Source organism: Leopardus geoffroyi, chromosome A2, assembly GCF_018350155.1.
Source record: "Leopardus geoffroyi isolate Oge1 chromosome A2, O.geoffroyi_Oge1_pat1.0, whole genome shotgun sequence".
NCBI lineage: Eukaryota > Metazoa > Chordata > Mammalia > Carnivora > Felidae > Leopardus > Leopardus geoffroyi.
The window spans coordinates 52,347,465-52,361,221 of NC_059331.1; the positions used below are offsets into that span (position 1 = coordinate 52,347,465).

A 13,757-nucleotide genomic window follows, 5' to 3' on the forward strand; every position below is an offset into this window, starting at 1 on the left:
TGATCTCCACATCCTGGTATTGGCCAAATCCCCGATGATGGTCCCAATGATTTCTCTGTCTTGATCCTCTCTATGTCCAGTTCTATTTTCTTGTCTGCTTTCCCCATTAGAACATGAGCTCTTTATGGACCACCGGTGTAATACTGGCACACTAAAGACATCTTACTAAGTGCTACTTGAATAAATTAATAAATTACGAAGGACATGTGCTGCGTACTACTTTTATGTTATTTGCAAAAACACGTAAGATAGCTTTGGAGCATGCGTTTAATGACAGCTTTCATTAATGAAGAAGAGAAGAAGGCAGTGATTTTAGTGTTACAGGGGAATCTCAGAGCTAGCATTGAGGCTGGAAGTGCGGGCTTTGGAGCCAGGATCCCTAGGTTCAAATCCCAGCTCTGTTGCTTGCTCCTGGTATGACTTTGGGTGAGTTACTGAACCACTCACACCTCAGTTTCCCCATCTTTGAAATGACGGTGATTCTCTTTACCTCAAGGATTGTTGGGAGGGTTAAATGATGCTTGGAAAACTGTCAAAGGGAGGTATTGTCATTCCCATTTTACAGATGAGGAAGCTGAGACTCAGAGAAGTGATGTCCCTTCCCCAAGGTCATACAGCTGGTAAGGAACAGCGCTCAGTTTGAACCCAGTCCATCTCTACAGGTGCCAGGGGCTGGAGAAGCAGAGGCACCACACTGCCAAGCTCTGGGTAGCTATCTCCAGAAATATTCTACACATGTGGTCTGAAAAAGATACCTCGTGAAGGACCTGCTCCCATGCCTGGCTCATAGTAGGTGTTCAGAATAACTTGAGTAAATGCCTCCAAAGAGTTCTGTTTAGTCTTCAACATTTCCCGCTCCCTGGACAGTGTCAGGAGGTCTGCTCCTTGGTCCCCTTTTTTTTTTGCCAGGGTGTTGGCAGCAAACTCTTCCTTATTCAGACCTTTCTCCTCTCCAGCACTTCATGGGGAGGGTCATTAAGAAAGCTTTTTCCCAGGAAGAGCTGTGCCTTCTCCAAGTCTCCGGAGTTGAGTGCCCCAGCCCCTGGGCTCTCAAAGGCTGCCCTTGTGGGTTTCAAAACAACCCACAGCCCTGCAGGCTGAGAACCTGGCCCCTGAGCCTTCTATCTTTAGAAACCCGAGGTCCATTGCTAGTTAGAGTCAGTGCTGGTAAAACCTAAAGAAAATAGTTTGAGGATGTTTTCAAATAGTGTCTGGTGAAACAAAAGAGCAATTCATCCTGCGTAGCTTTTAGTAATCTGCTTCCCATTCTGGGAATTAGATTGTTCAATTAAGCGAGAGGGCGCCGAAGCAGGCTGCATGACTCAAAAGTTTGCGGCATCCAAAATGTGGAAGAGAGGGGACCTGAGCCAGCTCCCTCCTGGCTGCTCTGGCCCCTGTGCTGTCCCTCTGTCCCCATGCCGTTTCCAGTTTTCAAGTCCCAGTTCAGAAAACAACTACATCAACAAGAAGGCATATGTGTATGTGCACCCCTGCTAGCTGGGGACCTCATGTAAGTGCTTCTTTAATGAAAAATTCACAGCCTGGAGTGGAATGGGAAAAGCACACCATCTGCACTGGCCCACTTTCTCTCCTGAGCGGGCTTATTTCTTCTTGAATGAGAAGGAATGCCCACCTCATGGGCATTCAGGATGCTGTCGGGGGCAGTTTGTAAGGTGGTAGATGTATGTAGGCTACGAGACTCTTAATCGAGAAACAAGGTCCTTGATGAACACTCTGAGGTTCCCTGCAGAATTTTGAGAGTGAGTGGGTGCATCACAGTATTTTGGGGGAGGAGAAAGTCCTGTCCTTCAGGAGCTTCTCAAAGGATATCAGACCCCATCTCTAGGTCCTCTTCAAAAATACTATTCAGGTGGGGTTTGTAGGTTATTCCTTCATTGTCAGGAAACTCTACTTCTGTGGTGCTGAGGCCTTCTCATATATAAGCAATCCTTGGGCGGGTGCGGCAAAATGCAGCTTCGGGGGAGTCGTTCGGCAAAGATCTGGACTCAGTAGGTCTGGGACGAGATGCAGGAATTTTTTTATTTTTAGCAAGCACTCCACAAGGACCGTGCTCTGAGGCCCACTATTCTGTTATGATAATAGATACTCTCGAAGGTTTCATTTAATGGCCTGTAGTTTTTAACGGAATTAAAGCCAGAGACTACTAAGCATAAGAAACAGAATTAAAAAAAAAATTGCTGTTACAATGATGTGGCTATCTCCTTCCTTAAAAACTTGTACTTTTTTTTTTTTTTTTGGTCCAACTTATACTTGTAGAGGGCAAAAGCCATACATGCTTTTGTTTTAATTCACAGTTTTAATATAGTGCCTGGTCCATAGTAGGTGCTCAGTAAATGTGTATTTAAGTGGATGTTCACACTTCTAGCGATAGGTCTGAAAGCTGGTTTCCTTTCAAATAAATCCACACAGCCCAATTTTGTTTGGGGGCCTGCCTGATTTCTCCAGCAGGGGTTGGGGCTGGAGGGAGCCTGTAGACCAGTGCTAATTGGTGTCATTGAGTAATTAATGCAGAATCAGGCCCTGAGCAGATTCCCAGGGAGACAGACACTGAGGGAGGCTTTCATGCTTGGTGGGATGGGAGCTGCTTGCTCAAAGGATGTTCCCAGAGCGCTGAGACGACTGGCGTGGTCCGACGGGGGTGGTTTGGCAGCCAGAATGGGGTTCGTGGAGCGAGTTTGGAGGGGGTTTGTGTTAGTGCCACGGTTCTGCACAATATGGAGCGTGGCGAGTTTGACTTTAAAGAAACACAAACCCCAGGCGTAGGCTCTGGGAGCCAGGCCTGTGTCAACCCTGAAGGATTGATGGTTTCTGAAGGAAGACTGTGGCTCGAGGCATTGACTCAGTGTAGCCTGGGGTCCTCCCCCTCCTGTGGCCTGGGCCTTCTGGGACATCCCTACTCTTGGCCTGCTATTCAAGGCTCCCAGGGATGCATCTCTGTTTACCTTTTCTGCGATTCCCTTATGACCCCTATGTTCCAGCATTCCCCAAGTATCCCATACTCTGTTTTCTGGCTTTTGCTTGTGCTATTCCCTCCATCTAAAACAATTTTAAGTCCCTTTCTCTCCTGGCTGAATCCCATCATCCTTCATGGTTTAGCTCAAATATCACTTCTTCCAGACTGCTTTCCCTAACCCCATGTATCAGTCAGGATTGGCTGGGTTTTGCTGCAATAACAAACATCTCCAAAGATCTCAGTAGCGTAAGGCTGCAAAGTTGCTTTCTTGCTCACACAACATCTTTGACAGAGGGTAGCAGGAGGGCTCATGTGTAGTCACTCAGGAAGTCAGGCTCCTAGGGGCTCCATCTTGACACATACTCTGTCATCACAGCAATAGTAGGAGAAGGCAACATGGTGAATCACCTCACCTGGCTCTGCAAGTGACACGGGTGCTATTGGCGAAAGCAAGTTCACTGGCTGCTGTTTAGTTCAGCAAACCAGGGTTGTATAATTGCTCCCACTGAAATTCCCCACCTGGAATGTGTATGGACAGTCCTTCAGTCTCCTGGCAGTCGTCAGGTGGGCTAGATGCTTCTCAGTCTTTCCAGAACCCCTCTACTTCTTCCGTTTTAGCCCTTGCCTCACTTACTGTAAACCATTCCTAACTGGCCTGTCTTTCCCTAATGAGTGAATCCACGAAGACAGAGGGCTGGATCTTGTTCCTCGCTGGGGTCCCAGCCCTGGGTTTGGCTCGGAGGAGATGCTTGGCAAATGGTGGTAGGGGAGGCAGGTGAATGATTGGGTGGCCCATTTCTGCTTCCCTATAGCACTAGCTTTGCCCCGGGTGGGGTCAGGGTGGGTCTCCAGCCCCCGTGACTCTCCCCTCTCCCCTCCACAGGCGCCGGGTCCTGGCCATCTCAGGTGGGATCGAGCACATTGGGAACCTCCGTTGGGAGCTGGCCTTGTGTCTCCTGGCAGCCTGGACCATCTGCTACTTCTGCATCTGGAAGGGGACCAAGTCCACAGGAAAGGTAAGAGGTGCATCTTCAAGCAACTAGCCACCAGCAGGGGAGGACATGAGCTGTCCTTGTATAAGATCACAGGTGACCCGGAGAGTGCCCCGAGTTTGAATTATAAAAGTTAGCTCTTATGCTGGGAGGTAGGAGGAGCACTGGACTGGGAGTCCACTCAGGAGCTCAGAGCTAGAACCCAGTGCACCACTCACGTGCCACACACCTCAGGGCTGGTCAGTTCTGCCTTTTGAGCCTCAGTTTGCTTGTCTGTGAAATAGCAAAGCCTGTCCTGTCTTACTGAGAGCTCTGCAAGGAAAGGGGAGGTAAAATGCTTTGAAAACTGGAAGTGCTGAAGTACAACCATGTAGTTTTTGTAATGAAGACATGGGCTTCAGGCATGTGCCAGGGCAGGAAATACTGGCTGCCTGCATTGATAGGCCCCAGGACCTCACCCACTAAGTCTGTGGATGGAGGGCAGCTGCATCCATCTCGTTGCCTTGCCATGCCATCCGTACTGTGTGGCCTCCGGGACCTGCATCTCCTCTCGGGGTGGGGGGGTGGGGTCGGAGAAGTGGGAGGAAGCAGCCAGGTCTCAACAGCCCTGGCCAGGAAGTTAGCACGGCTCTCCCACTCACAGGCACCTGGCTGGAGCCTGAGGCATGGCCTCAGCTGCCTGCCAGGGAGGCTCAAGATGTAGGGGAACACGGGGGGAAGTCTAGTGAGCACAGCCATCTGTGCCATAAGAATCAATGCACATGTTGTACATGTAGCTCATGGACAAGTCCCGCCCACTCATGTGCTTTAAGGAAAAAAAAAAAGTAGAGATGCCTGGGTGGCTCAGCTGGTTGGGCGGCCTACTCTGATTTCAACTCAGGTCATGATCCCGGGGTTGTGGGATCTAGCCCCGCGTTGGGCGCCATGCTGTCAGTGGAGCCTGCTTGGGATTCTCTCTCTCTCTCCCCCCCCCTCTGCCTCTCCCTGCTGGTGTGTGCACAGGCGCACACGTGTGTGTGCTCTCAAATACATTAAAATAAAAGCATAGTTGCCAACACTTAAAAATCAGGAGATTTCATGTTGGAAAAGGAAGTATGATTCTGGTATCCTTTGGCAAGTTGAAAGGTTTGGCAGCACTGGGCCTGCATGCCTACACAGCAGCTGGGTTGGCGGAGCTGAGCAGTAGCCACCGCCTTCTAGGGATACTCTGGTTGGCCACAGTCCTCACCATTCCCTATTGCCCTGACACTCTAGCTGAATGTCAGTGCCAGTAGTTTGCTCATTTGTGCTATTCAATTTCTTCTTGTGGAAAAGAGGACATGCAGCTTTTCTATTCCAATCACCCTGACCATCTCACTCCTTGCCTGCCTGTTTCCGGTAGGCATCACCTTTATTCTAAGCTGTTGGCTGGATCAGGGACTGGAGGTCAAACCTCTAAGGAGATGGGAACTTAACCACTCTGGGTCCTTTTACAAAAGGTGGTTCCCTCATTTCCCACAGTGGTAGGTATTAACTGGTGGGCAGACCTGCTGGGGGAAATTAGGCAAGCAGAAAAGAGATATTGACAAGTTTCCATGCTGAGGGTGGTAAGGGAGCTAAGGAGGTACTAGAAAGTAATCATAAATTTGCCTGGTGTACCAGAGAAAGAACGGAGACTCATGTTCTGTCGGCCCAGATGATTTTGCTAATCTTTGCTTTCTCTAGTTTGCATCATGAAAACAATAGAATTTTTCTATTTTTCCAAATCTAAAAATCAGTGCATTATTGATGTACTTCTTTAGACTACGTACACGCTGCTCCTGTCCCCTTTTTTGCTGCCTCTTCTGGCTAAAGAGGAGGAGAATGACTTGGAGGAGTGAAGAACCAGAGTTTGGAATCGGGATTCACATCTGAGGCCTGTCACTCACTAGCTGTGACCTTGGCACATCACTTAACTTTTCTGAGCCTCAGTTTCCTCTTCTGCAAAATGGGGATTGATCATTAAGTTTGTCTCATGGGGTGATTGCCAGGATGAGATGCAAGGATGCATATTTAATGCTTAGCGGAGTGTGTGACTAATAGTAAGTGCTAAATAATGGTGATTCTTAAAAATCTTATTATAATGATAAAATTTACTCATATGAGAAGTTGTTTCTGGGTATCTACTCTCTGCCTAGCATTAGTCAATGGATATCTAAAGGTGAATGAAACACAGCCTCTACCCTACCCAGTTAATATATGTGAGAGTGCTTTGTGAAGTGCAAAGGGAAGGGACACTGCTTCTACCATGATTACCACTTTCTTGGGAGTCACTGCCAAGGCCAGCAGGCTTGGCTGGCTAGCAGTTGTGTGTGGTGGGGGCGAGGGCCATTGGATAAGGCGTTAGTGCATGCATGTACTTGGGTTGTCCATGTGGGCACATGTAGCCTTGAGCTCTTGGGCCCAGAACATGGGCCACAGCAAAATTTGGTTCCATTTGGCTCTTAGGAGGAAGCTGAGTCCCACTATAGGGCCACTTGCCATTGGCTGGGCTGTTGAGCCTGTGTGTTGAGAATTCTAATGCAGGGACTGGGTTTCAAGGAAGGACTAGCAGGCTGCATTCTTGGAGATTTCAAAAAAGACATATGGGGAAGCATGGGAGAGAACATTCATCCACAGCCTTCTGTTCACTGCACACTCTGCCAGGCATTTTTCATCCACATTAGCACATGAGATCCCACAACCTGGGGAGATACTGCCTCGAGTTCATAGGTGGAGACCCAGAGGCTGAGAGATTGAGGAGCCTGGCCTGAGTTGGATGAAGACTGTGCCTCGGCACTGACCCCGTGCTGCTCCCATCTTGCCTGTCCTTGGACTCGATCAAATTTTAGAAGATTGTGATATTTTGAGTGATGTCCTTTCACGCATTCTGCCTGAGCCTACTTTCTCTCATCACTAGTAGGCATAGTAATGAGGGCAGTAGTACTTGTGATAGTAACGGGTGATGGTCATTGAGCGCCTCACATGCCCACTCCGTTTAGAACTTGAAACAAGCCCAGGAGACAGGGGCAGTCATTATCTCTGTTTCAGACGAGGAAACTGAGGCCTGGATGGAGTAAGTAACTTGCTTAAGGACCCTCAGGTAGGAAGCAGACCCCAAGCCTTGGTGGCCGCATAGCCTGGGCTTTGGATGAGAGTACTATCCTGCCTGCCCTCTGTGGTGTAGCGATAATGAGTTTTCTCATGGGCTGATTATAAAGAGGCAGTTGATGAGATAACATAGCACACAGTGGGGGCTCAGTGGTTGTTGGTTGCAGCTGTAATAAGATGGTGGTTTTAAGGGAAATGCTGAAATCCGATGAGCCAATTAAGCATTTTCCTGAAGGCTGGGTTTCAAGGGCTCTTCCCCCTGTTCCATGCTCAAGACCAGGGTTAGCATCAGGATGGAATGTGGTTTTCCAGAGCTGTTGTGATTTCTCAGAAACCATGTGCTTTACCCCCACCCCTGACATTTTATTAGTGAAGAAATTTAGGCTCAAAGAGCAGAAGGGACTTGTCCAAGGCCACACAGGGAGTAAGTGACAAGTGTCAGGTTAGGAACTAGAGCCTGGTGGCCCAGCTCCTCAGCTCTTTATATATGATGAGGTTCTGACAGTTTAAGGAGACCAGGGGTCCCCCATCAGCACATGGTGTCTTCTCAGGAGAGGGTCTGTTGCTTTTCTTACTGTTTATTGTTCGCCTCACCTTGGACATAAGCCCAGGGTCCAAAGGTTTTTCAGGTTCTGTACAAAAACAGCTAAAAATAAACACAGGTCATATGAGTCTTCCTCAGTGGGGAGCCACTGCTCCTGTCTCTTGCCTATGACCAGAGCCACTTTCATGAGGCTGTCCAAGGAAGGAGAACCCTATCTTTCTGCTCTTGTCCAGGCCACGACTGAGTTCCAGCCCACTTCCCATACTCAGATTTCAACAGAAAATTCTTAAATTTCATTAGCTTGAGAAAAGTTTCCTGGCCCAGGTTTAACTTAATTCATTGAACGTGTCTCTTGCTGCTGGAGGCATGCATTACAGACTCACCTGTTAGCAGATGACTGTCTAAATGGAGGTTTGGGATCAGGTCACAAATGAGTAGATCACAGATGAGTCTGTGACAGGGCCATAGAGGAAGGCCCAGCCACCCTCTCCAGTGGCTCAACAGGCAGTGTGTGGGCTCCTGATCTGTGTTGATATTAGCATACCCCCCACAGATGGTCTCCGCAAATGTCCTTCAGTGCTCTCCCCTCCTGCTCCCTGTTTGAGTGCTTTACGGTCTTCTGACATCACAGAGGCCAGCATTCAGGATGTCCCCAGGGTCAGAGTGAGCAGCATCTCCTGTCAGAAGAAGCTGCTGTGGGTTGGAGAGACACAAACTAGATTCAAACTTCAGTACGTAGGAAGGTGCCACCTAACTGTTCTTAATAAACATTTGTGGAATGGATGAATTTCACCTGTGCCTGGGGCTCCCTGCAAGGTGCTGGGATCCAGTAGAGAGGGTGGTGAGCCATCTTGTCCCCATAGAGTGTGCCTAGCAGGGCAGGCACAGACAGATAAGCCATTGCAATTTAGTGTGTTAGTGCTAGCATTCACAATAGAACAGCTAGAGAATCAGATGCTGTGAATGTGGGGATTCTAATGGCTGCATACTGGCTCTAGAATATTGGAACATAGCATGTCAGAGCTGGGAGGCATCTTGGCTTTTAAGGTCAAACCCTATTGTACAAATAAGAGAGTAGAGGCCCAGAGAGGTAGCAAGGTTTGCTCAAGGCCACCCTGTTTGGAAGGAGCAGAGCCGGGATTCAAGCCTGGGTCTGTCTGCCTTCCCTAAGCCTGATCCTCCTCTGCTCTCATGCCCTCAGCTGGGAGTTCATGTGCAAGTTCAGCGTGAGCACATTGATCATAGTTCTAAGCACACAGTAGGTGTTTATTTCCCTACCCCAGGGCAACAGCTATGGTTTATTTCTGCATAGCTTTTTTTTTTTCTCTCTTTAGGCACAATTCAAAATTCTAGAAGTCTGAATTAGAAAAACAAATAAAAACCTTTCTCAATTGTTAATTAAATTCTGCCAAGATGTAGGATTCTAAGATACTTGATTTCTTCACGAGGAAACTTCCAGGCTGTTTGTAACTTGTCATCTTCTGCATGATAAACAGTTTTACTCCAGATAATTGAAATCAAGTGTTCACAACATGGAGACATCTTTGTGATTTTCCCGTGTCCTTGGTTTTTGTAGTTTGTTTTTGAAGACTTTATTTTTAAGAGCAGTTTTAGGTTCACAGCAAAATTGAGCAGAAAGTACAGAGATTTCCCATGTATCCCCCTGCCCCCACACACGTGTCACCTCCCCCTTTATCGACACCGACCACTGGAGTTGGGCATTTGTTACAGTTGATGAACCTACCTCATCATCACCCAAAGGCCCTAGTTTACACGAGGTTTCAGTCTTGTTGTACATTCTGTGCATTTGGATAAGTGTATAATGACACGTACCCGCCATTATAGTATCCTACAGAATAGTTTCACCACCCTAAAAATCTTCTGTGCCCCACCTTTTCCTCTCTCCTATCCCTAACCCCTGACAACAACTCATCCTTTTTTTTTTTTTTTTTTTTTTTTTTTTACTGTCTCTATAGTTTCAACTTTTCCGGAATGTCATTATCATTGTAATCATACAGTATGTGGCCTTTTCAGATTGGTTTCCTTCACTTAGTAATATGCATTTAAGGTTCCTCCATGTCTTTTGATGGCTTACAAGTTCATTTCTTTTTTTTTATGCTCTTTTTATTTTGAGGGGCAAGGAGGGGCAGAGAGAGAGGGAGAGAGAACCCCAAGGAGGCCTCCAGGCTCAGCAGGAAGCTTGACATGGGGCTGGATCTCATGAACCATGAAATCATGATCTGAGGCGAAATCAAGAGTCGGACGCTTAACTGACTAAAGCCCAAGTGCCCCCCAAAGTTAATTTCTTTTTAGCACTGAATAATAGTCCATTGTCTGGATGTATCATGGTTTATCCATTCACCTTAATTTTTTTTCTTTGATAGTTGACACACAATGTTACATTCGTTTCAGGTGTCCAACATAGTGATTGGATATCTCTGTATGTTATGCTGTGCACACCACATGTGGACTTACCATCTGTCACCATACAACACTATTATGATACCATTCATATGCTCCCTATGTCTTACCTTTCATTCCTGTGACTTACTCATTCCGGCCTGTGCCTCCCACGCCTCTTCACCCATTTTGCCTGTCCTCCCACCCCCTCCCCTCTGGAAATCATCACTTTGTTCTCTGTATTTATAGGTCTGATTCTGCTTTTTGTTAGTTTATTCGTTCGTTTTGTTTTTTAGATTCCATGTATGAGTGAAGTCAAATGGTATTTGTCTTTCTCTCTCAGGCTTCTTTCATGTAGCATTATACCGTCTAGATCCATCCATGTTGCTGCAAATGGCAAGATTTCATTCTTTTCATAGCTGAGTAATATTCCATTGTGTATACATACCACATCTGTATCCATTCATCTGCTGATGGATACTTAGGGTGTGTCCATATCTTATCTATTATAAATAATACTGCAATTAACATAGGGTGCGTATCTATTCACCTACTGATAGACATTTTGGGTACTTCCAAGTTTGGCGATTATGAATGAAGCTGTTATAAACATTTGTGTTCAGATTTTTGTGTGGACATCAGTTTTCAACTCTGGATAAATACCAAGGAGTGTGATTGCTGGATTGTATGGTGAGCGTTTTGTTTTATAAGAAGCTGCCACTCTGTCTTCTGTTTCGCATTCCCACCGGCAGTGAATTACAGTTAGTATTGCCCCATATCCTCGCTAACATCCAAGTGTTTTGGATTTTGGCCATTGTCTCATTATTTTAATTTTCATTTCTCTGATGACACATAATACAGAGCATTTTTCATATGCCTACTTGCCATCTGAGTATCTTCTTTCGTGAGGTGTTTGTTAAGGTCTTGGGCCCATTTTTTGTTCCTTAATGTTTATTTTTATTTTTGAGTGAGAGAGGCAGAGCATGAATGGGGGAGGGGCAGAGAGAGAGGGAGACACAGAATCTGAAGCAGGCTCCAGACCCTGAGCTATCAGCACAGAGCCTGACACGGGGCTTGAACCCATGAGCTATGAGATCATGATCTAAGCCCAAGTCAGATGCTGAACCGACTGAGCCACCCAGGTGCCCAGAGCCCATTTTATAATCAGGTTGCTTTCTTATTGTTGAGTTTTAAGTGTTTTGTGTGTGTGTGTGTGTGTGTGTGTGTGTGTGTGTGTGTTTTGGATAACAATCCTCTATTAGATGTGTCTCTTGCAACTATTTAAAAAAATGTTTTTTAAATGTTTATTTATTTTGAGAATGAGAGACACAGCACAAGCAAGGGAAGGGCAGAGAGGGAGACACAGAATCCGAAGCAGGCTCCAGGCTCTGAGCTGTCCTCACAGAGCCCAACATGGGTCTCAAACCCATGAGCTGTGAGATCATGACCTGAGCCAAAGTAAGACAGCTGCTCAACTGACTGAACCACCCAGGTGCCCCTCTTGCAACTATTTTTTGAGCTTATTGTTCTTTAAATCTTTTTTAATGTTTATTTTTGAGAGAGAGAGAGAGAGAGACTGAGACAGAGAGACAGAGTATAAGTGGGGAAGGGGCAGAGAGAGAGTGAAACACAGATTCCGAAGCAGGCTCCAGACTCTGAGCTGTCAGCACAGAGTCCATTCCATGGCTTGAACTCACGGACTGTGAGATCATGACCTGAGCCGAAGTCAGATGCTTAAGTGACTGAGTCACCCAGGTGCCCCTAAGCTTATTTTTTTTTAATCTTTCAACATTTATTTGCCCTTGAGAGGCAGACAGTGTGAGAGGGGGGAGGCAGAGAAAGGGAGACACAGAATCTGAAGCAGCCTCCAGGCTGTCAGCATAGAGCCTGACATGGGGCTTGAACCCACAAACTGTGAGATCATGACCTGAGCTGAAGCTGGACACTTAACCGACTGAGCCACCCAGGTGCCCCCCTAAGCTTATTTTTTAAAATAACCTCTGCAGCCAACATGGGGCTCCAACTCACGACCCTGAGATTAAGAGTCGTAGTCTCTACCTACTGAGCCAGCCAGGCACGCCTCTTGCAACTATTTTCTCCTAGTCTTTGGTTTCTCTTCTTACTCTCTTGACATTATCTTTGGCAGAACAGAAGTTTTCATTTTAATGAAGTGTATCTTATCACCTGCTTCATGGATCCTGCCTTTGGTGTTGTGTCTAAAAAGTCATTGCCGTACCCAAAGCCACTTAGGCTTTCTCCAATTATCTTCTAGGAGCTTTATAGTTTTATGTTTTATATTTAGGTCTATGATCATTTCAAGTTAATTTTTGTGAAGGATGTAAGGTCTGTGTCTAGATTTATTTATTTTTTGCATGTGGATGTTCATTTGTTGAAAAGACTGTCTTTGCTCTGTCCTTATTTTTTTGTTTTTATTCATCAACCAAATTCATCTTGACCATCCCTGCCACCCACTCCTCCCCTGGTCTCATAAGCCTGAAACCACCAAGGCATTTTTGACAACTTCTCCCTTTATGTCTCATGCAGTTATTGACCAACTCGCCTTTTGTAATTACCCTGGAAAACATCCTGTCCTCTCCATTTATTGTCCATCCATCTACTCACCCACACATGCAACAAATATTGAGCCCTCAGTAGCTCTTCAGTACCTCCAGAGTGAAAATTGCTCTTAGAATTTCCCATTTGTACAAACACATTGCTGACACGCAGAATAATACAAATGAAATGCTGTATATTCTATGAAACAGCAATTTCAAATAACTTCTGTATGCTCCTGTCTTCATTCTATTTTATCAAATGACAGCATGTGAAGCAATGTTGTGGTTTTGCAATATTTTCCTGGTACCTCTATGCATATTTGTTGAAGATGGAAAAAACTGGTGATTGCTGGTTGTCCTTCCTTTGTAGCTTTGCTAAACCTTAGTCTAACTCAGGGAGTAGCCAGATCTGGCCAAAGGCCTGTTTTTGTACATAAGGTTTTATTGGAACATAGCTACATCCCTTCTTGTAGGCATTGTAGGTGGCTGCTTTTGTGCTACTGTATAGCAGCAGACTTGAATGGTTGTGACAGAGACGATGTGACCCACAAAGCCTACAATATTCACTCTCTGCTCCTTCACAGAAAAAGTTTGTGGATCTGTAATTTTTTTTTAAGTTTATTTATTTATGTTGGGGGGGGGAGGGGAGGAGTGCAGAGGGGGAGAGAGAGAATCCCAAGCAGGCTCTGCACTGTCAGCACACAGCCTGATGCGGAGCTCGAGCTCACAAACTGTGAGATCATGACCTGAGTTGACATCAAGAGTCAGCCGCTTCACTGACTGAGCCACCCAGGCGCCCCAAGCGGGTCTGTAATCTGTGAAACTAATTCACGCAGACTCTCTGCCATCTAACAAGAAACTAATATAAACTGTTATCACCCAAAACATGGATGGTTTCAAACACTGCAAAGCGTTAGTGATAGCTGCAGTGCAGAGGTTTTCTGAAAGGTCCTTAAAATCTCACCCCAGCCTTTGTAGCCCGCAGATGTGCTATTTCTTGTGTCCAAATGCTCACTTGCTATGGATGTTACTCATTCACTCATTAATTCATCCAGTAAGTGTTGCATACTTACTGTGTGCCAGGTACCAGGCTGGGGGTTCTTCTCAGCAGTGGGTAATCCAGACCGTGGAGTTACGGCCTGCTGGGGGAGATGCAGAATGAATAAGTAACAGAAATGCTATGG

General features: G+C 46.3%; 1 protein-coding gene across 2 annotated transcripts in view; it reads left to right on the plus strand.

Annotated features, from left to right (window-relative positions):
- The window catches only part of SLC6A11 (solute carrier family 6 member 11), a 134,688-nt gene that overhangs the window by 24,919 nt on the left and 96,012 nt on the right, over positions 1 to 13,757 (plus strand). For both annotated transcript variants that reach the window (XM_045493806.1, XM_045493805.1), the window contains exon 5: positions 3,858 to 3,990. In XM_045493806.1, the coding sequence (XP_045349762.1) occupies positions 3,858 to 3,990 (133 nt within the window). The remainder of the gene's footprint in view (positions 1 to 3,857; positions 3,991 to 13,757) is intronic.